The sequence below is a fragment of the Amblyomma americanum genome, chromosome 2 (assembly GCF_052857255.1).
Source record: "Amblyomma americanum isolate KBUSLIRL-KWMA chromosome 2, ASM5285725v1, whole genome shotgun sequence".
In the NCBI taxonomy this organism is placed as follows: Eukaryota; Metazoa; Arthropoda; class Arachnida; order Ixodida; family Ixodidae; genus Amblyomma; species Amblyomma americanum.
Genome location: NC_135498.1, coordinates 16480522 through 16503202, shown reverse-complemented (window position 1 = coordinate 16503202; position 22681 = coordinate 16480522). Strand labels below are relative to the sequence as shown.

Here is a 22681-nt window from a genome sequence, read left to right as displayed (position 1 = left end):
GTCCCTCTGAACTAAAGGAATTTAAACAAAGGAGCTCCATTTTGAGGGAATGGAGCTCGATGTTGCACAGCTAGCAAGGAGCTTTTCACAGATGCCCATTAGGCACTGGTTACTTGCAGTGTACACAAGCATTTTAAGTACTAGCAGTAAAACCATTGCTAGAGGTCAACTTTCAAGATCGTTGTGAACTATTTATAAACTGCGCATGCTCATTGTACGCGTACTTTTTTTGGCTTTTAAGGGAAATTGATGAATTCCCCTTTGTATGAGCTCCATTAGGCATTTTCAGTGGCTGCTGTGACACTCCACACATCTCCATCTGGATAAGGACCCCTTTAGCTTGAGGGAGTTTGTTGTGGCTGTGCAGACATCTTAGGCATAAATAATGCTAAGCTAGACGACATTCCATGTACTAAAACAGTCAATTTTTCAAGATGCATCAGCCGTGATCGGGGGCAGTGTGGTGGTCCTGGTGAGGAACTTTCCATAAAAGGAAGTGTGGCTCAAAAGATGTACAGAAGGTTAGTTACAGGTAAGCAGCAGAAGATGAATATCCGAAGAGAAACACAGTAATGGGCTAACCCCTACTGAATCATAAAGTTCCGAGATCAGCATGTGGACAGCCGCTGCCTCACTTTTCAAAGTAACACCTTTACCTGGAGTTGCAACTTATACTGCAGGCTACAGACAGCCTCACGTTACAGCAATCCAGTGCATTTCATGGCTGCTGGCAATGTGAAGAACTTATCCTGCTTAGCAGGCTAGCAGGTGGGAGCACTATAACTGCCATTGTCAGCAGTTGTGTCAAACTCACTGCGTGACTAAGGCCTCTGTCACTGATCTCCATTTACCCTTGTCTTGCAGCTAAATTTCTTTAACCTCATTTCTCCACTTAGTTATTCGGTGCACACAGCTATCTTTGGCTCTTAACCTGATAAGCCTCCGGTGCTAACATTCATGACTTGGCTTTCCAAAGCTAACTTTTTCCTTTTTCATTTTAGCTAGAGGGCCAGCTGGTGCTCGTTCTCCAGTCCCGGCTGCGCTGTCAGTGTTCTGCCTATCGCCCAGTGCTTTCCTTTCAACTGCCCTGCACGAGGTTCGCATTAAAACAGACCACATACCTTTCACTGCAGCGCATGGGCTATGATCAAGACCTGGCTGCCCCCGGCATTGCTGCTCCTGGTCCTGCTGCTGCTGCTGTTGCTGGTGCCAACAGCGTGAACCGCTGGAACAGGCCACGACCCAAGTAGTCGGCCACCACCGAGAAGCCATCCTCTGAGCGCTCCAGCTGCATTGTCAAGACAACACACATCCCCCCCGCTTTGTTGTTTCCACTGAACTCGCTGTTTACCTCAGTAAGGGGATGGTGCATGCAGATTCGGCAAATGCCATTGACACAAGAGTGAGTGCTGTACCAAAGTGGTCTTCGCGGGTCACTTGAAAAAAGTCATCATTACCAACGGCAAAAGACAGTGTTCAGTGTGCCAGCCAAGTCTCCCGAATTTTTACCCTGGGGTCACCATTTCAAAAGTGCCACAACTAGTTTTTACGATCTGCCATGCACAACTAAGGGAGAAACAGTGGCGCTTCATTTCGACCATGACAGTGTGATTAGTGTGGCTGGTCACTCGTGCTCCTCCCCATTTGTTGTTGGCCCAAAAATGTTTAAAGTTGTCAAATGACTGCTAACCACAAGTGCCGTGGTGAATTTTTCTTTACGAAATACTGCTACGAAGAACTCAACATTTTTCACAGGCACACGTGTGATCTAGTAAATGGCGACCATGTGCGTTTCTTTTATTTTCCCTTTTTGTTTCTTATTTGCTGGTCTTTCAATCTGGCAATAAACTTTTAACAGTTTTGTTACGTTAAAGAGACTACATCGTATCACCGGAATCCTCCTGGATGCTGTTATGTTGCAGATAACAAGCAGACTTGCACTTAAAATGCTGCAACCCTAGGAGCACGTGCGCCGCAGCTGCCAACTCGGGTCGACAATACTCCACACACTCTGCTGTCAAAGCCAGTGAGTTGAAGGCAGGGAGAAGCTATTCCTTCATTCTTGTTTATTGTACGTTCACAACACATATTCACAGGGTTGAACTGTGCACAAATGTTATTAGGTTTCCACACTTAAATGAGCTCTGATTTGCTGATGCGACATATTCCTGCCACTTGGAGCATATCTCACTAACTATTACAAGGCTGGTAGACAAGTGTGAGTGTGGCTACTACAAACAGAGCTCTATGTACAATGTTACTGATGTGCCAAGCAAACCTGCTAAGAAAAAACATGCAAAAACCCTGCACTACCAATGTCTTACTAGAACTGCTTCATCTTTTGGACAAGAGTAGCCTCTTCTACACATTGCACACAAGTTTTCTCAACTTCAAATGCAGCTTGCTTAAAAGTGCACAGTCTCTGGTTTTAACAAACAGCTACAGCAAGCATGTGTATTTCTAGAAAGTAGGGCCTACCTGATGATGGAAGTCTTCGTGAAGGTTTCGTGACTGCTCCTGAGACCGCAGGATGTCCATCACCTTGCTGCAGTGCAAGAGACGGGCAGAGGTGGAAAATATAATGCGAAGCCGTATTGATGCTGCACTGCTTGATTCAAATTCATTTTATTTTCCTGGCACAGACATCTTCGCAATGCCCAGTGTCAGCCACGTACTACAAGCTTTCACAGTAGCCTCCGAGGCTTTACATCCCATTCAGTAGCTTATGGTTGCGTGCAGCAGAGTCGAATACTCTGTGCATACCATTCCTGATTAACACTCCCATTATCTCACAGGCGAAAGCAAGACCTTTTGGTTAGGACACATTTCACTCCTGAGAAGTCCCTAATGCAACTTTAGCCGCATAACTGTGTTAAGGGGACACATGAGCGAAAAAAAACTGATTCTTGTTGAAAGATACCACTTTTGGTTTTTGCTCATTTCATTATGTGTAAGCCTTTCTCTTTCATGCACAAGAATACCAGCGCCGAATACAGATGCGAAATTACCAAATCCTGCAATGTTTTCATGCCAAGTGGCCGGAAAATGAGCACAACTAAGTTACATTCACTATGGCAACACATTTGAATAGAGGCGTTTGCAGTCACTGTGGTGCTGCAGGCAGAGAGAAGCCTTTTTGTTTTGGACGCAACCTCCGGAAGTTTCGCAGCTAGAAACAGAAATTAGAAACGAGATTTTTCTGCCCCCATAAACTGCATCGCCACTGGCTCTTTAAATGACTTCGTGCGGGTTTTACTCGGTCATTTTCATGCAAAATCAGCATTTGTTCAAAATGTTACTGCACTTACTCTCGTCGCATCACAACGAAATTTGGTAAAGATATGCCGACTATACGCAAAATGCAGCCATTTTATTTCTATTCCAATTTATGGCTACGAAAGGGATTGAAATTCGTTGAAACTATTGTAGTCCCATCATAAGGAGACATTCTAAACAGCATAAATTTTTTTTAACTATGAAATTTTATACATGCCACACAGTTTTCTCTGGAGAAAAGGAATCGCAGTGAGGAAGGTGACATATTTCTCTGTGCTGCTTCGTGTATATACTGACGACAAACAGTTGCACAAAAACATCACTACATTTCAAATGCATGACTTGCAAAAACTGACCTAAGCAAGATAGGCGAATTGATGAGATTTAAAAAGAACTGGCAAAAATCTCTCCAGAGTGAAAATTTTAGTCACCTGGCACAAATATTAGCAAAATAGTTTTGCTCCGGAGCATGTCCCCTTTTAAGGACAGAAAATAATGGTGATAGTCATCAATAAAATGCGACTATAATGTGTGCGACAAATTTGCTACAAAATCAGGCCAACCTCGCTGCGGAGCTCAACACAGAACAGCTGCAATACGAGACCTACAAACCATGAAATGTTGGATGAATGCACAAAAGGCTCATTTGGACCCGATGAAAATTTTTTAAAAAAGATGACCTTGGATTACTAAAAGAGTCTACGGAAGTCCGTCCTACCTGTGCTGTGGCAGGCATTCTGGGCAGTCTGTGTCACTCTCGGCATAGTTCTCAAAGCACCTGCAGTAGTGTGAAAGTGTCACTCTTGAGGGTGCAAGCATGCAAACAAACCACACCGCAGCACAGAAATTGGGGCCTGTAGCTATAGTAGTGATTCGAAACCAGTCTAACACACATCAGTCTAACAATGAATGATGCAAGAAAATTGAGATTAAACCCCGTCCAAATGCCTGCGTTGCATGTACCTTCCCAGACTTCCGTTCATCTTTCCATTCAGCAACATACTGCATGACATTCTTTTAAGCTAGGCCACGGTGGGTGCTTACAGATATCAAGCACGCTCATTGCTAGCAGCATGCAGCAGCTTGAACTGCGATCCACAAGAACAAGTGAAAAGTGGGCCACTCACTGCTGGTGGTAGGAGTGGCCACAGAGGAAATGAACCGAAGGCAGCTCCAGCTGGTGGTTGCAGCCTGAACACTTGGCATCCTGCAGATGGCAAAGAAATGACTGCGCTGTTTCCATGAGAACACGAGGGAAGTGTACTGGAGTGGAACCCACCGGCAACAAACACAGGTACAGCAGAGTTACACCCTATATCAAACACCCAAAACGGTATGAAGGCTGTTGCTGTAAGATTCACTGTTTGCACAGAACTGGTCATTAGGTATCTATCTATATATAACCTGAAGCAGAGATGACCACACCTACAACTCCATTACTTCTGTTCCTCCTGGCATCTGTCATTTCACAACTGGCATTCAATGACAGCCATCAGTGTTGTCAATGTACGCAGCTGCTTCAGCAAGATAAAAATCCTCCATGGCTTCAACTGCAGCCAGCCTTTTGACAAGCTTCTCCCATCACGCCCTCCCTAGTCAAGGTTTTACACACGCTCGTAACTTGACAACACAGCCAACCTGTCACATCTTGATTCAGTTAAGTGGAGAGTTGGGCCAGTTGATACATGGTCACAAAGAATAAAATCAGCATGTGTTGCGCATATGCAAATCATTGCTGCAGGGTTTATATGTGATTTGCATTGCTGCAGGGTTTATATGTGAATTTCACTGAAATACGGCAGTCAATTAAAAATCTAGGATCGTCCTGTATCCTTTACTGTGTCTACTTCCCCTCCGCTGGTTTTAATCTTTGTGTTGTCATAACTTGACAGGCACAGGCTTGACACCTGAATATGAAGAATGCATTCTGCAATGTGCAGTCATCTGTAAAATTTATTTCCTCAATACTGCACTGTTCACAATAAGTAGACATTCTGAGCAGTAAAAGAAAGGGTGCTTTTTGTTCTGCTTCAGCCTTCTTACAAAACAATGTATAACAAACTGTTCAATGTTAAAACACAAACAAGTTTGTTTGTACTGAATGACTAGGCATGCTGAACAAACTTACAAAAAACCTGTGGTCAATTTTGAGTTTGCTTTGTTTCATCTTTAAAACCAAGCTTGAAGAAGAAAGCTGCGGGTGCTTTTAGCTCTCCAAGATGACAACCACCAGATTTCACCCAGAATACGTGGCAACTAAAGAGGCTTGCCTGGAAGATGCGTGGTCCATGGCGCAGCTCGTGCATCTCCTGCCGAACGCGTTCAGTCTCCTGGCGGTACTGGGCGATCAGGCGCTGGTGCTCGTCCAACTGGCGGCTCTCAGCCTGCAGGTGGCGCACCAGGTAGTCCTTGAGCGCTGCCAGGGGTGCTGGCCGGGTCATCTCTACCACCAGCACAGGGGGCAGCAGACGCCCCTTTTCCACCTGTGCGCTCACAGCAGTCAAGGAGAATGCCACTCTGCCATGGCCAGGAGGGAAGTTTCCAAGACCACACGGTTTTAAACAGGGTTCAAGGTCATGCTTGCCAAAGAAAAACAAACTAAGAAAGAGAAGGGAGTAATAAAGTTGACAAATGCTTGTGCTATGCTGCTTAAAGGGGCTCTGAAACACCTTCTGAGGAAAGTACATAAACTCTCGGATTGCAGTGGTGGCTCAGTAGTTTGGGTGCCTGGCTACTGAGCCAGAGTACCCGGGTTCGAACCCAGCCGCAGCGGCCGTGTTTAGATACAGGCGGAACGCAAAGGCGCCCGTGAGCTGTGCAGTGTCAGTGCACATCAAAGATTCCCAAGTGGCGAAAATTATTTCGGAGCCCTCCATTATGGCACCTCTTTCTCTCTTCTTTCACTCTCACCTTCACCCCTTCACTCAATGTGCGGCTGAGGTGTCTACTCAAAAGCGAGACAGTTACTGCGCCATTTCCATTCCTCAAAAACCACAAAAACAACAAACTCGCTCAATCACTACACTGTGTCCTCATGAACACCTGAGCCAAGTACACTTCTACATGCAGCAGAGAACCTACAATAGCGCGCAAAAGTTAGCAAGCCCTTTCCGGCAACTTTTTCATGCTCGCGCCCTCCGCTGCCTCATGTTCCTGCGTATTTCTGTTCAGAGATGGCTATTGGTTAGATTCTTTCAAACGTCACACAGCTACCATGGACACAGCCAGTCAGCAGTGTTGCTCTGGTGGGTCAGAAAGCTCCTCCGCTGCCCAGGGGAATTCTCGCGTGCGTCGGCGGTGGGGCTGGCAGAGGAGCGCTAACTTTTGAACGCGCAAGAAGTGACGAGAGGAGAGAGAAAGGCGCGAAGACGCTGAAATTCACATTTCGACTACAGATAATTCAGCTTCTAGAAAACGCATCTAAAAAATTCTTGCTGGAGAATATGTGCGAAGTGACGTCCTTTAACATTCCACGAATACTGCACCTTTATTGAGAGCCCCTGTCAGAAGTGAGAACCCTGCAGTGATGGTTGCCATGCTATGCCCTCTGGCATTGTGCTGTAGCCCAGACGCATAACTTCTTCCTTCTGCCACTCTCTCTTACCTCTCCCTCCTCTCCTTACCCTTCTGTCACCACCCTTCCTACCCACTCACTATGAGGAGATCTACGGCACTACAGATCTGGTGGTTCGTGCCATTAACAGCTGTCACTGTAAAACCTCTACGTGCCAATGCTACACCAGGACTACGGAGGATGCTGAGGTGGAAGACTCCAAACAAATTCGACCAACTGGGTTCCCTAGGTGTTAACAAAATCTCTGCAAAGAAGCATTCATGCAATTGGCATCCACAGAAACACACCTGCTGCAGCTAGGAAACAAACCCACAACCTTGCACTCTGCTGCAGAGTGCTTTACAGGTCATGCCTGCCAGATCCAAATGAAAGGATATGCTGCAGCACAGTAGCAAGGTGCTGGCTAGCACCTTCGGCCCGTGCAAAGAAACCAAGTGCTTGAATCCAAAGGTTGGGGTCATAGGCCCTGCAAAGGTCATGACCCATGAATGTCACCACTAGCTAGTCATTGCAGAAAGACAATGCACATACCCGAACTTCTCGCATAGCTTGATCACACCATCATAGTCACCCTGGTCGATGTGGTATGCCAGGATCTGGTGGTACCTGCAAAATGCCAAATTTTAAGTTAGGAACCCAGAGCACCTTTACAATCACCGATATCTAACCTAATGAAGCTAACACTACAAGCCAATATGCCAAAGGTAGTCACTAACGTCTGACCTGTAGGGTACACTCAGGCTAGCACTACTTTGAACACATTTGCATTCGAACTCAAACATAAGCTCATAGAAGAATGGCATTCACAAAGATGTCAGTGCAAGTTTGTCCATAAGTGAATGCACCAGTTCACAGCATCACCCACACATTTATGAACTATTTGTGAGCTATTTGATGACCTAGTCAATCACAAAATATGTGCAACTGTATAAAAATTCCTACACTTAAGATCAAAGGCAGAAATAGAGGTATGCAGAGTATAATAGCGCAGACTTGAAGGCGAAGTATTATAACAAGAGCCGCAAGTATGCATAGAACAAAGTTGCTTTTAATTTGCCTTTCAGCTTCTGTATACCTGCTGTCAATCAAGCCTAATTTCACAACAAACAATTATAAAATGCCCCAGTTCTTCGTAAATCAGTGCCAAGATGTTTGCAAGCACTATGAGGCTACCTATTTTTGTTAACTGTTAAGCAGGCAGATGCGTGCATGGACATCTATCTCCAATTCCTGGGTCACCCTATGCAACTCACTATATGACATCAACCTCCATTTTCACTCTACCTCTCCCTTTCTTTATTTCCACCTTTCCCCATGTGGAGTAGCAGGCCAAGTTCACCTTTTTGCCAGCTGACCTCTTTGTCTTTCCTCTCATTAAAATTTACTCTCTCTCTTCAGAACTCTTACAATTTCTGCCCCACTAATAAACTGATGTTAGGACACCCCTGTGAAGACATCAATATTTGTGCATAGAAAAGCACAAAACATCTTTAAACTTATTTTGGCTCCGATCTCAGCACAGTTGGACATGGGCACTAAATGAGTTGAATTTTGTGCACAAGTAGCAAAAGAAACTTTCCTGCATCTACGATAAATTAATTTAGACTGATGTGTCCTCCCACAGAAGGGCTATGCCAAACTATGGTCTTAAGAGTAAAGGCTCACATCTTGGTACCTTGAAAAGCTGCCAAAACACTACTGCAGTGTTTCTCAGCTATTCACACAGCGCACGCCTTACGCATATATGGTAAAACAACCAGTGCCAGCTCTACATTCATGGCACTCACAGTTTGGCCTTCTCGTAGAGGTGCAGGATGCCTGCCTTGAAGCCATTCATCTGGCACAGCACCAAGGCCTGGTCCAGGTCATACCGTGACTGCAACAAACGCAGCGCTTATAAGTTGCACCAGTGCCATTTGCACCGACCTGATGGTGATTACACCACTGCAGCTCTCCAACCATACCACCTAGAAAACTGAAGTTCAAATTTTGGGCATCTCCTATCGCGAGTTTGCTGCACACGAGTTCTGATATTGGCTTTCAGCGATGTCCTTCAACCTCGCAGCAGTCTTGAGTAGTTCATTTTTACTGCCACAGGTGACGCAGCAGTCTCTGCGCCTCCATACTCTGAGCCAATCAGTGAGCTGGATTTTGACTTTTGCAAATGATATGGTTAAAAGAGTGCTAGCACTCACTTGCATGCTCCGCAGCATCTCCATGATGTGCTGCTCACGGGCCTGTCGTGCCTGCATCAGGGCAGAGGTCAGTTAAGAGCCACGACATCACAAGTTCACAATTTAACCTTCAAATTTAAAAGTTGGATTTCCTCTGGCTTTTATAAAGTACCAAAAAATTCCTGTGTCATTGGACTCTCTACCCAATATGTGTGAAGTCAATGGAAAACATATATGCAGCCCATTGTGTACCATCCACAATAAACCAGTTATTCATTAAACAATGCTTTTTACAATTACAATGAAATGAAAACCGCACAGGATTAAGTGAAAATGTGCACCCTTCTTCCTGAAGATGAGCAAGGTCAGTGCAAGAATCTCTCAAAAAATTTATTTTGCACAAAAGCTAATGCAGTGACTCTGGTACTCATAGAGTCCAAAAAAAGCTGTTACTGAAACCCAGTTTCACCAACCCCGCTCTATACAGCCAATAATAATTGTGCATGAAGGTAGAAGGAACACTAAAACAATCTGTAAGGCTGTTATCGGCACACTGACACTGGGCGCTTTGAACCGAGGTTGAACCCCAAACTGCTCTTCTATCGACCTTCCACCAGGACAAAAAGCTGCTGTTAGCCTCCCCTACATCACCTCAGGGTTTGCTTCTCGTTTGTATGCCTGCAGGTGCAACTCCAGCAGAGTGTTGTACACCAGGCTGGACGAGTCTGGCTGCACCTCCACCATGTGCTGCAGGAACCGCAGCAGCTCGTCCGAATTGTTCACAAAGATGTGGATGAAATCCTCCGGCTGAGACCGACAGGGCCAGGCTGCGCCAGTGCAAATAAATAAATTTTAAGCTTATGTCTCGGTAAAGTACAGTGACAAACAGACACTGCAAACCCATCACCCATCACTAGTCGAGTAGTTTACAATTTGGTTATTCCTCGTCACAAAAACAGCAATAAATGTTGCCATTTATTAGAAAGACAAGGTATGCACCCTTCCTGCTCGCCTTTCGGGTTCCGTCCTTCCCTGTCAGATAATGGCGCCAGCCATCTATGTTGCTCAACATGTTTTACAGGGGCCAGGCTAGAAGTTGATAATGGCTTTCAATTTGTATCACACAACCTGAACAAGTACTGATGTCAAACGTATTATACAAACTAGGGCCTAAAATCTTATGTGTGCGCAAAACTTGAGCATGAACAAGCCAATGGTAGAGGAGAGGAGAAAAGACCAATAAAAGTGCAAAACCATATCCATGGGTCACTTTCTGAAACTTGTGTGCTTTGTTTTCAGTCCATACTTTGTTTCCCATTCAGTTTCAGTTTACCTCCTACTACAGAAAGCATTCTCTTCTGTAATAATGCTAGTCCTTGAAGATGAAATGAAATAGCCACTGCAGCGCTTACTGCCACTGCGGCCAGTGCAAAGCTGCATAAGCAGCTGCGTCGTCTCGGCTGGGATGGCATCCAGCAGTGCCTTGCCGTACTTCTGCAGATAGCCCTCGGCTTGCGCATGGTCCAGCTGGCTGATGTACTGCAATGCATCAGCATAGTCCTTGCAGTCGTCCAGCTGGATGTGCAGATACAGGTCATGGCAACCATGCTTCTTGGCCAGGTGCCGCGCTTGGGCGAAGTAGCCAGCCTGGCGGCACACCCGCACGGCTATCTCCACGTCGAAGGCCACATCCTCTGTCTGCACACACACACACACACATATTTGGGGCCAGTCATTCGTACCCCAATGCATTGCAACAAAGATTAGTAGACCTAACATTGGGACATAATTCGTCCACATGATATGCGGACCATGCAGGATATGCGGCATGCACTTTTAACAACAAACTCGATCATGTATTCCATCTCATTCTTAGTACGCGAAGTGCTAAAGCTAGCAGACTAATTTGCATTGATCATGTTTATGCCCCAAGAACAATTGGTCAGCAGTTCCAACAGAATAACTGAACATACTCTTCAACCAGACCAAGCAATATATAACTAAATCATACAATCTTGACAATGTAACTATTTACTTTTTTACAGCATTCAAGTGGTGTATATAACAGCCATATTTTGCATTCTGTTTTATATCCTCCACTGAGGACCAGTGAAGAAGAAGTAATGTGAGGCAGACTGGTACTTTTTCATGTGCACATTACTTGCAGAGCTTCCATAACAACTCATAATAAGTAAAAAAGAAGCATAGCGTACACAGGTCACCACATGCAACTGAAGCGGCCTGGTCACAAGTACAGTGTTTGCAGCTCCATTTTAAAACGGACCCAAAATTATTCCACTCATGGGTTATAGCGACATACAATATATAGGCACTGAAACTAATTCAATAACCTTCTATAAGTTCAAACGCAAGCCATCGCACGCATGCAGTGTATGAAATGAGGAATGTAGGCTGAGTCAAGCATGAGTGAAAGTACAGTAGTACAGTCAAGCCAATGAGGGCACACTTTACATAAAATTCTGCACAGTTTGTGTTCAAATATAGCTAACTGAATCCGAATTTTTCATGCTCTTTTTTTCTATAGTGAATATGAGAACAGCTATGTGACCCTGCAAAGAATTTTGAAGCAGAGTTCAATAAAAAGCACTACCTTTATAAAATACAAAAATTTCATTAAGATGAGTTAAGGGGAGAAGCTGCTCTTAGAAAAAAAAATATATTATTGAAGTCACAACTCTGAAATCTCCAGGGAATATATATTTTTGTGTGCTGAGTTTAAATATGTCAATTAATTTTAGGTAAAATAAGTCCTTGTGCAGTTATGTAACATGTTAATAAGCTTTTGCCCACAGCTTAGAAGATATTTTGCTGCAGAAAACTTCCTAAAAGGCATGTCGTTGGCTTCACATGACATCAAGGAATGCAACAAGTGTAATATAATCATCCTGCTTATAGAACTCGAGTTATGGGGTTTTGATGTTGGTACATCAGAAATGGAAACAAAAGTTTGTATTCTTGCCATATGAGAACCTCACTGAACTTCTAAAATAGTTGGAATGATATTTTTCCCTTATTGCATTCCTGGATGTCATAAAACGAATTGTATGCTTTTAGCAGGTTCCTTGCAGCGAAATTCCTTTCAAGCTCTCCGCAAAAAGTTACATAACACATTACATAAGTGAACAAGCGTTATTTTTCCATGAAATAAACAGCACATTTGGAACCAGCATGCAAAAACACATGTTCCCTGAAAATTTCATAGTATAGTAACTATGATATTAATATAAAATTTTTAAGATGAGCTGCCCTCCTTGAAAGGCCGCATAACTTCTAAAATGCAGCAGTGCTTAGTGTGACACATGATGTACTACAGTCAAATGTTTCAGAAGACTACGGCTAAACTGAAATCCTAGCCACACCATGGTGAAGTGCCACAGCATGCCACAGCTTACCTATAATTTTTCAAACAACCCAAAACAATCTGAAAAATGTACCGGAGAAAACAACACTGAAACAGGCCTACACAACTAAAACACAACTATAATACCCTCTGCTGTTTTCATTCTTTGATCTTGTTTTGGTACTGCTCATTCCAGTCAGTGCGTGAAACTTCCAATCATCTTTGTGAAAGCTGTGAAGAGGTGCAGGGGGAGAGAGGCATAATGGTGCACACCATAATGAAGTCTGTGAGCTTGTCGTCCTCCTCAAGCTTGGTGTAGCAGTTGAGCAAGAGGGTGGTGTGGTCCTCGTTGGCAAAGCCTCGCCGGTGCAGCTCCTGCAGGTACTCAGTCAGGTTGCCAATCCGCTGGGCATCCAAAAACTGCAGAGGAGAAAGAGAGATAGCAGGAGAGATAAGTCAGACTGCTTGAGTGTTACCAATCATAGAGTTTCACAATATTACCTAGAGGGAAAAGTGACACCACTGTCTATGCAAGTTTCTTAAAGAGCACTTCACTCACCAAGGGCATGCCGGGAAGATGGCATATTCGTATTTTGTTTGGCTAGTGCTGGGCCGAATCTGTCTTGGAATCGGTAGCTGTGCCACGATGCTCTCTGCTGTGCATAGATTAAGTTATTTGAATAGCGCATTTTTCGCTTCGTCAATGAATTTAATGGAAGTGAAAGTTGGGCGTATGACGGGTATGGAAACTTGCACAGCATTGCTTGGAGGTGTGCCTCAGTAAGAGTGGTACTGTTACAACTGAATCCACATTTTCAGCCCAACATTAGCCAAGCCAAATATGAAACCTCATCTTCCCGGCATGCCCTTGGTATATGAAGTGCAGAGCCACCAGTTTCCCTCTAAGCGCGTATGAGAAACTCTATGCTACTGTCTTCTTAATCAATCATCCTCAGTGCAATTCTTCTGACATGACACAAAACATGCCAAGCTTTTTGTCACAGAGTAGAGAATGTGCGCATGTCATCATGTTTCTTCTGTTCTGCTCCACGTACAAAAAATAATAACATTGTGCTGGGAACATTTCACAGTGTACGCCCTTCATCCAAATTTAGCCTCAATAAGCGGTGCAATAACATATCGGTAAGATTTATAAACAAATTGCAGAGGCAACAAGAATATGCATTCTCATCAACAATGCCAAGTTAAAAGCAGTTGGGATTCTAGATGAGTGATGTATGCAGAATGTATGCCTGCCATGAAATGTATTTGGTTCAACTGCATGACCTAAGAGGCATGCACCAATAGGCGCAGGTGCACACAGGAGGATAAACTCACCTTGCGGATGACATAGGAGGCCTCCAGCTTTCCCACGGTGCGCAGGTACTGCTGCACGGCTCCTTCATAGTCACCTTTGCTGCAGGGTACGTGATGCAGCTAAGCAAACCGGCACTCGACACCAACTAGGACTACTGGAGAATGCCATGCCTCAGAAGTATTTAACACTCAAAACACTCAAAATAAAAACCTGCACATGTTTTTACATCAGGTGAAAATCAAGGGTTCTACAGCGAACATCCAAGGCGCAGCAGTGGGAATTCATTTTCAGACCATTTATGGATGTCACTGAAGATGTTAGCCTTTCACCAAAACATCCTGGAGTGTTTTGAGACCTGAGCTTGAGATTTTTTAATTTAGTTTGACTTTGTGTTCTTTATATAAAATGACCATTTGCTAGGAGACAGTCCACCTGCAACACATGATCACACAGGCAACCTCGCAGGAGGAAAATGAGCTTAAAGTCCACTTAAACTCCTTGCCCTTCAAGGGACCATCCAACACTCTCATAAATGTGTAACACTGCAGCACACATTCCCCGCCTTGAAGCCTAACAGATTAACAAGTTATACTTTCAAAAGTGCATGGAGAAGACAAAAATCTTTGATATGATCTTTTGCCCCATACACTTGTAGTAACAAAACAACAACCAGGGGAAGTATGACTAGCTATGTGCCAAGGTACTAACATCCAAGGTACAACTCTTAGAGCACAGCTCTTAGGTGCCCGTTCCCGGTTTCAGCAGTGTGCCTAGGTGAAACCGAGCACGGAGCGCAGCAGAGGAAAGACGCTGATAGCGAAGAGAGCATGAGGAAACCGGAGAAGGGCGTATGGTGGTAGTGTGAAGGCAGATCAGGGGTAGAAAACTCCTGTGAGTTTCAGTTTCAACTACTTAAGCGCCCCTGGTGACTGGAAGAGAACTGATGCTTATAACTGAATGATTCCTACGCATACATGTAGCACAATAGGCAGTGGCAGCGGCTGAATTGTCTTAGGCACCAGGACACGAAGCTGCTCTATTTTCGCTGGTGGCGGCTTGAACCCCACTCGGGGATAAGTTTTTTTCTGCTGAACGCTGTTTTCATGACGATACGAAGTTCCAGCCGGCTTCCCTTTTGGCGCAATGGGAGGAATTGGCACCAACATCTGTATTTTCCCACATCTGGACAGGTAGCATGGCGGCAAACTGCGGCATCAGAGTAGTGCGTGCCATCGCCTGCTTGCCGATGACGTCATCAGTAAGGTATGCATCACTTGCAAGAGATTGCGCCACAGGAGCGCATACTGTAAGTGCGCTGGTCGTTCGCCCAAGGTGAGGCTCATCGGTGGCAGAACGCTGTGCACCCTGAACAAGCCAAAACCCAAAGCTGCCTCCGTTTGGCAGTGTATGTTCCATATGTGATCGCCTACGGTTCGAGTACAGCAGCAGCTACGTTCAAAACTCACATTACCGAGAAGCGTAATCGTCGACTAATTTTTTTTCTCGGAAAGTTAAAACTCCCTTGTAACTACTACTTGCAATGAATATGTTTGCCGTGAAAATGACTGCACCTCCTGTAAGCATTTTCCACCCACCTGTACAGGTGGTCACCATACTGACGAAAGATGTCAGCCAGGCCATCCTGGTCGTACTTTTGGCTTCTGGCTAAACTGCATAGAGAATACAAATGAACACCAAGAATTGAGTGAAGCAAGCTTTAACACTGATTCCACAGAAAGCAATATTTATTTACTTCTGAACCTCTACCAGTGCTAGTTGAACACAGGCACATGACAAGTAGCCTACAAAATCCAACTTTTATTTTTTGATTTAATTAAAGTGCCCTTAAATGCCTTCACTTCTGTGCATTGAATACAATGAGGTCAACAAAAAGTCCTTAGAATAAATAAGCAGTTACAAGATTTCAACATCAAGAGCACAAATACAGACTGTCAAATGGAAAAATAAAACATGAACTAGCTAAGTGGACCACGTACTAAGAAGAAGCATGTGAGAGAGTACATGCTCAACATCACACACATCAAAACTAAGAAAAGTAAAATTTCATACAAGTCATAAGAAGTATATATATAATGAGCTCAATGTTCACCTAGTGAAAAATTCGGGCAATGACCATGTTGGGTCAAAGTGCTTCTGTTCCCAGGTCTAATTTATTACCACATGTGAAACAACACCACTCCGTCAACTTTCCCACATTTTATTCTTTCCATCACGATGATGGCACACAGTAAGGTAAGGACAAACATATGGAACGCATCACAGTGAAGACTTCAAGAGATGTGCCAGCACTCCAGCTACTCCAATCGGCATGCTTCCCAAGCCAAATAACAAAGCTTCACTTCAAAGCAGTGTCTCGAGCAACTGTTTCATCTCTGGTTTCTTTCCGTCTCCAGTACCGCTTTTAAACCATTAGTGCATGACTCACCTTGAAGCCTCTGATGCACAGAACATAAACGAAAGAGAAAGAAAAGATATAGCCAGAGCCAAGGCAGGAAGGAATTGGAGACGAAGGGCATAAAGTACATCTCCCACAGCGTAGCCAGTACTGTGGACAAGCCAAGTCCACCCTTCCTGCTTGCAGCATAAGATGACTTGCTATATTGATTGATGATTTCACTATGCAAGATTAACCAAGTGAGGCTGCCCTTATGGGCTGTTCCAATGGGCCTACCTGATGGCCAGTGCATACTGGTTCTTGCGAAAGAGCATCTCTAGCTTGCTCTGGGTGTCCCTCTCGCGAAGGCAGAAGAGCTTTCCCTCTTGCACCAGCACATACAAGGAGCCCCACTCTGCCATCACGTCCACCACGCCAGGGATAGCCGCCGAGTAGGCTGCATGAAGCATGAGGGGACATGTATGTCTACCCCAGCAAATTACACTCATTTTCATACTCAGGATGAAGCAGTCGCAAAGCTAGGTCCTAGGTTGTGGGATCTGTTTGGAGTGACAACTGAAAAAAAATGTAATATATCACTAGGCTTACAAATGAAAATGCTGCAGTTATCACAATACATAGCCATCAAGTTTAGGCGATAATAAAATCTGAAATGTGCAGACTTTTCACATGACATGTAAATAAACCTTACTCTGCACTTCAACAAAGCTGTGAAAGCCATGACAAAGTTTTTGTTACCCTGGCTGCATGGAAATGAATGCCTGCCAGGCACCAATCCACTACTTGTGGTCACATATCTGATGAATGCAACTTGAACCCATCAAGAATCCTGCCTTGCTCAGCTGCACTTCCTCGGCGGCATTGCAAAAGTGGAATTCAGTTTTGCCAACACCATATTCCTCTAAGTAGGGCGAAAAAAGATAGCAAAGAACATTATTTTTCGGCCCAGTTCATGTGAACTTGTGTCTCCTCACAACCACCAGGCCCAGTCCACACAGAGTCACACTCCTCAATGTATAAGAAAAACAAACAAGAGTGTTTCTGTGAGAAGCAGTTGAAACCTGCAATGACTGCACCCACAGCACATCACATGCACAGCACTAAGTCAAGGCGCAAAATACAGTAGACTTCCATTAAGACGAGCTTGGCCCATATTAATTCTAGATAAGATGAGCAATGCCGATATTAGACCATTTGGATGGTTTCCCAAAGGACTCAATGTAAAAAAAATCCAGTTAGACAAACTCTTTCGCATGTCCTTCGGCTTGCACATCTGCTGCATATACAATTTAAAGCACAAAATATTACATAAGTGCAAGATCTTTCATTCTAAGACGAATTGTCGCAGCCACCGCAAAGCACAGCGGCCCCGTGCAACCGCACTCACAGGCATCCACGTGCCACTGGGAAGGAAAAAACAAAAATATATGAAATGGCTCTATGCAAGAAAGTGAATGCCTACAAGATGGCATTTGTGCACCTTAGCGAAAAAATGTGGGGAAGCCGCCTTGCGGGAGTGTGCCTTCTTGGGGTGAAGCTTTTGTGCCGGTGTAGAAAAGGCAGAACACCATCAAGCCTGCGCTGGCGCAGAGATTTGGCACGGTTAAATCTTAACACTGTGCACGCGTCACGTGCCTCACATTGCCTCCCACACACAAAAAAGCGCGTATGCACAAATTGCACCTGCTCGTTGACTTGGGGCTTAAAAAATCGAGGGACGGATTTTCAACTGACGCAGCATAGCAACATGCGTTACTGATGCCCAGATATGGCCAGATATCGGTGCCACGCACATTGCCTGCAGCCTACGGAAAGGTGCATGGTACGCCTACTCGTGGAATTGCTAACAGCTGTGCTGCAGAAGGGGCAAGATAAGAGAGAAGCAGAGAAGCATAGCCACCCTGCTGGGCACCTTCAAAACACATGGAGCAGGATGGAAAGCAAAGCTCGGAGAAAAAACATGCGCACAAATAGCAGCCTCTATGAAGTACAGTAAAATAAAAGAATCATGAAAAAGAAAAAGAAAACTAGTCCAATGCCATAGTAGAACAATGTCAGCTTGTTTCATTCTCTAACTTCATACATAATGCAATAAATGATCTATTTACAGTTATCCTATCTTAAAGGCTATTTCATTCAATGTTTTCATGTAACATGCTATACACAAACACACCTAGCATGCTCGCATATCTTTTTAAGGGCACTTCTTTTAAGATGAACTTCTAATAACACGAACAAATTTTCTGATCCCCTCAAGTTCGTCTTAAATGAAGTTTAATGCATGCCCTGTTGTAACCACTGTGTCCAACAGACACAACACACATAATGAAATCCCATGCTGGAAATAGATCCTGCAAGTCTTTTAAGAAATTGCAAAGACATGTTTAAATTTATATATGAAACTTAGCTCAACAAGTATAAACAGTTTCCTGACATCCAAGCTTACAACAACTGTTGCAGTTTGTCTGCATGCACAACTCACCTACAAACTTGTTCTGGATATCATAGATGGTCACTATTGTTTTGTCTGGACCGCCAGCACTCCTGAAAGATTAGATGCAAGAAAAAAAAAATTCAGGGAGAACAGCAAAAAGAATTTTTAGCTGTTTTCTCTGCAGATAAACCTCCATCTTGTAAAAACAATTACGTATGTAGTCAATGCGTGACAGTTAGGCACACAGCATAAGGAAGGTTCCATGGACAGAGAAACCTTCCACAGCCATCAAAGCTACAGAAGGTTTAGATCCGCAGGCAACAACCAGACCGTTTTATGAAAAGTACACCATGTTGTATAACGATCAGTTATATGCATATGAACTTGCAATGCACACGTAGAAAGGAGCAAAAATAATGCCTTGTTTGCAAAAATACAGCAAAAAACAACTAAAAAATCAAATTAGTTAATTATATAGATATATTGTAATTACATTATAATATAATATTGTTACAAGCAGGCCTCTTCATGGGGGTCACAATATATTATTAGGTAACTGTGTAACTATATTATATAATATTGTATAATTATGAATATATATCTGTAACATTATTAATGTGATTATACTTAAATAATTAACAATAGTAATTAAATATAGAATGCTACAGCATAGGATAAACTATGGGTAGCACTGTATTAAATACTTAATCACTTATCTTTTAAATCAAAATAGAGAAATTAACGATGCAATGGAGACTTCCTCTATTATAGTGGAGGGCGGAATATTCCATTGCAATAGAATATTCCACCCTTCGTCAATAATGGAAATGCCGAGAAAATGCCAATGCTGCTGCAAGCAGAATGCTCACCTGGTTGCCTTGGCATCCCTGGCCACAAGCACTAGGTATGTGCGAAACCAGCGCAGCAGCAGTTTCTCGTCCTCAAAGACAAAGCAGGAACCACGGCCCTCCGGGTGGTAGAAGTACACAGCCTGCGGACAGACACCTCTCCTCACTCTTGTGGCACTGCAGTGTAGGTTGAACACTGGCCAAGATAACACGACAGCTGGAATCCCCTCCTTACGTCAGAGCCAGGAACAAATGACTTAACACTTCCTTGAAAAGCAGGAACGACCGTCCTCTAGTTAAAAAATGAGATATTTTTAGGGCTGAAATTCTATATCTGACACAGGTAAGCTTTAATCAATGGATGCTGTAACTGCAAGTTCTGGACTGTTAATGTGGGAATTATGTCACTGAATCATGTACATGTTAACCTAACAAATATGCGCAAGCCTAAGGAATTCCTACAACAAACTCAGAATGAGGCTCTAATCTCATTTTCAGTAGTGCAGTGAGCGAGTTTCTTCAGCATTCAAGACAGCAGAATCCAGCGACCATATGAAAAAATTACCTAGGGATTCAGGAGTAAGATGTGAAATGTAGCAGCTGAATGACTTAGCTGTTTTGAGTAGTACTTTCAACATGTAACATGAAGAAAAAATTATGTATAAGCATAATTATAATTTTCATTAGCATTTGCATTGTGCTGCTGTGGTTTTGCATGGGTTCTTTAGCATTTCACAAAAATAAATTAATGCTAAATAAAATAACTTAGCAGGGCTGATACTCTCCATGCTAATATGTGTAGAAACTTCCTCATAGTCTCTTGGATTCAGAAGGAAGCTCATCCTAAAATATGCAACATGTTACCTCCATGAAAGAAACATACAGATCCGGAATCTCTCAAGGACTAGGTTATTCCACTGTCAAAATTAACCCGAAAAAAAAAAAAAAAACTGATGCAATCAAAGTGCTACCACTACAGGAAGAAAAAATAGCAGACGGTTTAGCGTGGCTAAGCACGGAATATTGCGCAGTAGCACTAGTTACGGTGGACACTTAAGCTCCTTATGTGCGAAAGGAATCTGACCTAAAGGCCTTTACCAAAGACCTTTACCTGGAAGGCATTTACCATGAAGGCATTTACCCTAAAGACCTTCTGACATTAAGGCATTTGACCTAAAGGCCTTTACCCTGACAGGCTACCCACAACCCAGTGGGCAGGAGGGCCGCCTGCCAGAAAGCAGACTTCAGGGATGTATGTATGCCCAAAATCAGAAAATGCGCCTTGTAGTGCTCCTGCACTAGAAAAAAACAGACTCGTTAGGCTTATGTTAAGTAACCGGAGGCTAAGTAAGCCGAACCAGGTTTCATTTGGCAGCTATCAAACCCTGCATGTCACTTCCACAGTGGCACAGGAATGTCTTAAATGGAGTCACTCACATCCTCTCGAGCGACGACAAATTCGCCTTCGCTGCTGAGTGCAGCACACTGTGGGGCACAGCCATGAGCATCCAGCACAAGCTGCTTCGTCGGCTGACCATGTGCACCCAGGAGCAGTGACAGGACCTGGTTGGCCGTTGCCGCAAAGAGCTGGCTGGCCCCAGCGAATCCAAGTGCATTGATGGAGCCTGACTGTAGGTCCACCACAGTCTGGCGGCTCTGCTGGCGCGTCACATCTCCACGATAAAGGAGGAGGCGACCATCTTCCAGGCCTACTGCCATCAGTGTCAGTCGCTCGTCCACAGCCAAAGACTTGGCCTGCACAGAAGAGCTCATTGCTCTCAGTGTAGATGCCCCAGAAGACAGGACCAGTCAAAATGCCAAATAACAATGCTCTAGGCATAGCACTCTGTTTTTAAAGTGATTGATCATTAACTACAAGCTTTTTCTAATTGCTCGTATTCACATTTCCCACTTCCGAGACAAGGAGAGTGGTCTTCATTTGACAACCCTGAAAGCAGCCCACAGTCAAAACACAGTATCATTTGATAATGGACCTTGCAGTCATCAGCTTAGAAAGCTTTTGAAGCACTACTCTTTCTCATGAGATTGTTAAGCTCATGAGAAAGAGAAGATGGCGCCATGCACTTCCTTTCATGTGCGTAGTCTTGCCTCTTTAAAAGAAATTTGAAGTGTGCTAATCACACAGCAGCTTCGACACAGCATCACTTAGCTCTATGGGACGCTCAAATGTTTTCAAGCCCTCGAATCCAGAACAGTGAACAGACTGTCATTCTAAGAGTTTCAGAAGTTTCAGGCATTGACCGGATAGTCAAAAGGCAGGCAGGGAACTTGCAGCGTAGCTTCAAAAATGATCAAAGATGTTCATGTGTCAGCCAAGCATTACATATGCTCCCTGTGCATCAATAGCTACCCACCGGCGAGGGTGTTGTACCAGCAGCAGCTCGGACGATCCGACAGCAATGGGGAACTCCATGCTTGTCAACCTACGCAGAACGAGACATGGGCCACACAATACAAGGTCCAAACACAACTCCATACTTCAATGGACGTCTAATAGCATTTCACAGTACCCGACTCGTGCATTACGTGCACGATCTATTCAAAACAAATACGGATAATGTGACTAACCTTATCCTGGTTCCAGACCTTAACCAGGGGGTTAATTCCGCTCTCGTCTGCCTGCACAACGCAACAAGAATCCGCTCAGAGGGGGAAAGGGGAGGCAAGGCTCACCAAAAGAGAGGAGGAGAGAGGGCACTCACACCAAGGGTGACGAGCAACGCATGGTTTCGCATCTGCTGCACCAACTCGACAGTGAGTTCATAAGCGCGGAAGGTGGTCAGCTGGAGCTGCCGGCTCACGCACACCACGTGACCGCCCACCTCTCCCAAAACAAGCTGGCCTCGACCGCTCGCGCTGCATGTCACGCTCAGCTCCTGCGAAAGGCAACTTTTTTGTTAGCTGTAACTGCACCTGACTCGCCAAGCACTTGCCTGTAGTCGGTCGAATGCCTTGTCCCCATCTCGGACCACCTCCTTGTCGAAGAAATTGAACCTGCGCCACTACGAGTGATCGCTTGTTGCAGTCGGCGCAGCGCTGTCACACACGACTCACCTGTTTGAAGGCCATAGCTGTCTGCTGCGGCGTAACGGATCAAGCCCAGTGGCTACTGCCCTTTCGGCATATGGCTCAAATCGTCCGCTCGCTCGGTAGAAACCGAGGCTGGACGCAATGAAACCTGATGAATGCGACAAAATTTCATCGGTTCATCATCCGAAATCAACAGCGATCAGCAGGAGGCGGGCACCATGATCGCACT

The 22681-nt window shown here is 44.4% G+C and overlaps 2 protein-coding genes across 2 annotated transcripts in view; one reads left to right on the top strand and one right to left on the bottom strand.

Annotated features, from left to right (window-relative positions):
- LOC144119553 (transmembrane protein 222) overlaps positions 1–868 on the top strand; it is a 6340-nt gene extending 5472 nt beyond the window's left edge. Inside the window, exon 6 of the mRNA XM_077652135.1 lies at positions 865–868. Within this exon, the coding sequence (XP_077508261.1) occupies positions 865–868 (4 nt within the window). The remainder of the gene's footprint in view (positions 1–864) is intronic.
- Positions 1–22681, bottom strand: part of Vps11 (vacuolar protein sorting 11) — a 22934-nt gene extending 253 nt beyond the window's left edge. Inside the window, exons 1-23 of the mRNA XM_077653310.1 lie at positions 22477–22681; positions 22356–22424; positions 22125–22298; positions 21991–22041; positions 21777–21845; positions 20839–21156; positions 19423–19544; positions 18602–18663; positions 16396–16555; positions 15299–15373; positions 13724–13802; positions 12659–12805; positions 10437–10722; positions 9676–9851; positions 9046–9096; positions 8638–8726; positions 7382–7456; positions 7229–7316; positions 5547–5762; positions 4404–4483; positions 3995–4054; positions 2479–2545; positions 1122–1288 (exon numbers count right to left, since the gene is read on the bottom strand). Coding sequence (XP_077509436.1) covers positions 1148–1288; positions 2479–2545; positions 3995–4054; positions 4404–4483; positions 5547–5762; positions 7229–7316; positions 7382–7456; positions 8638–8726; positions 9046–9096; positions 9676–9851; positions 10437–10722; positions 12659–12805; positions 13724–13802; positions 15299–15373; positions 16396–16555; positions 18602–18663; positions 19423–19544; positions 20839–21156; positions 21777–21845; positions 21991–22041; positions 22125–22298; positions 22356–22424; positions 22477–22491 — 2670 coding nt within the window. The 5' untranslated portion in view covers positions 22492–22681 and the 3' untranslated portion in view covers positions 1122–1147. The remainder of the gene's footprint in view (positions 1–1121; positions 1289–2478; positions 2546–3994; positions 4055–4403; positions 4484–5546; positions 5763–7228; positions 7317–7381; positions 7457–8637; positions 8727–9045; positions 9097–9675; positions 9852–10436; positions 10723–12658; positions 12806–13723; positions 13803–15298; positions 15374–16395; positions 16556–18601; positions 18664–19422; positions 19545–20838; positions 21157–21776; positions 21846–21990; positions 22042–22124; positions 22299–22355; positions 22425–22476) is intronic.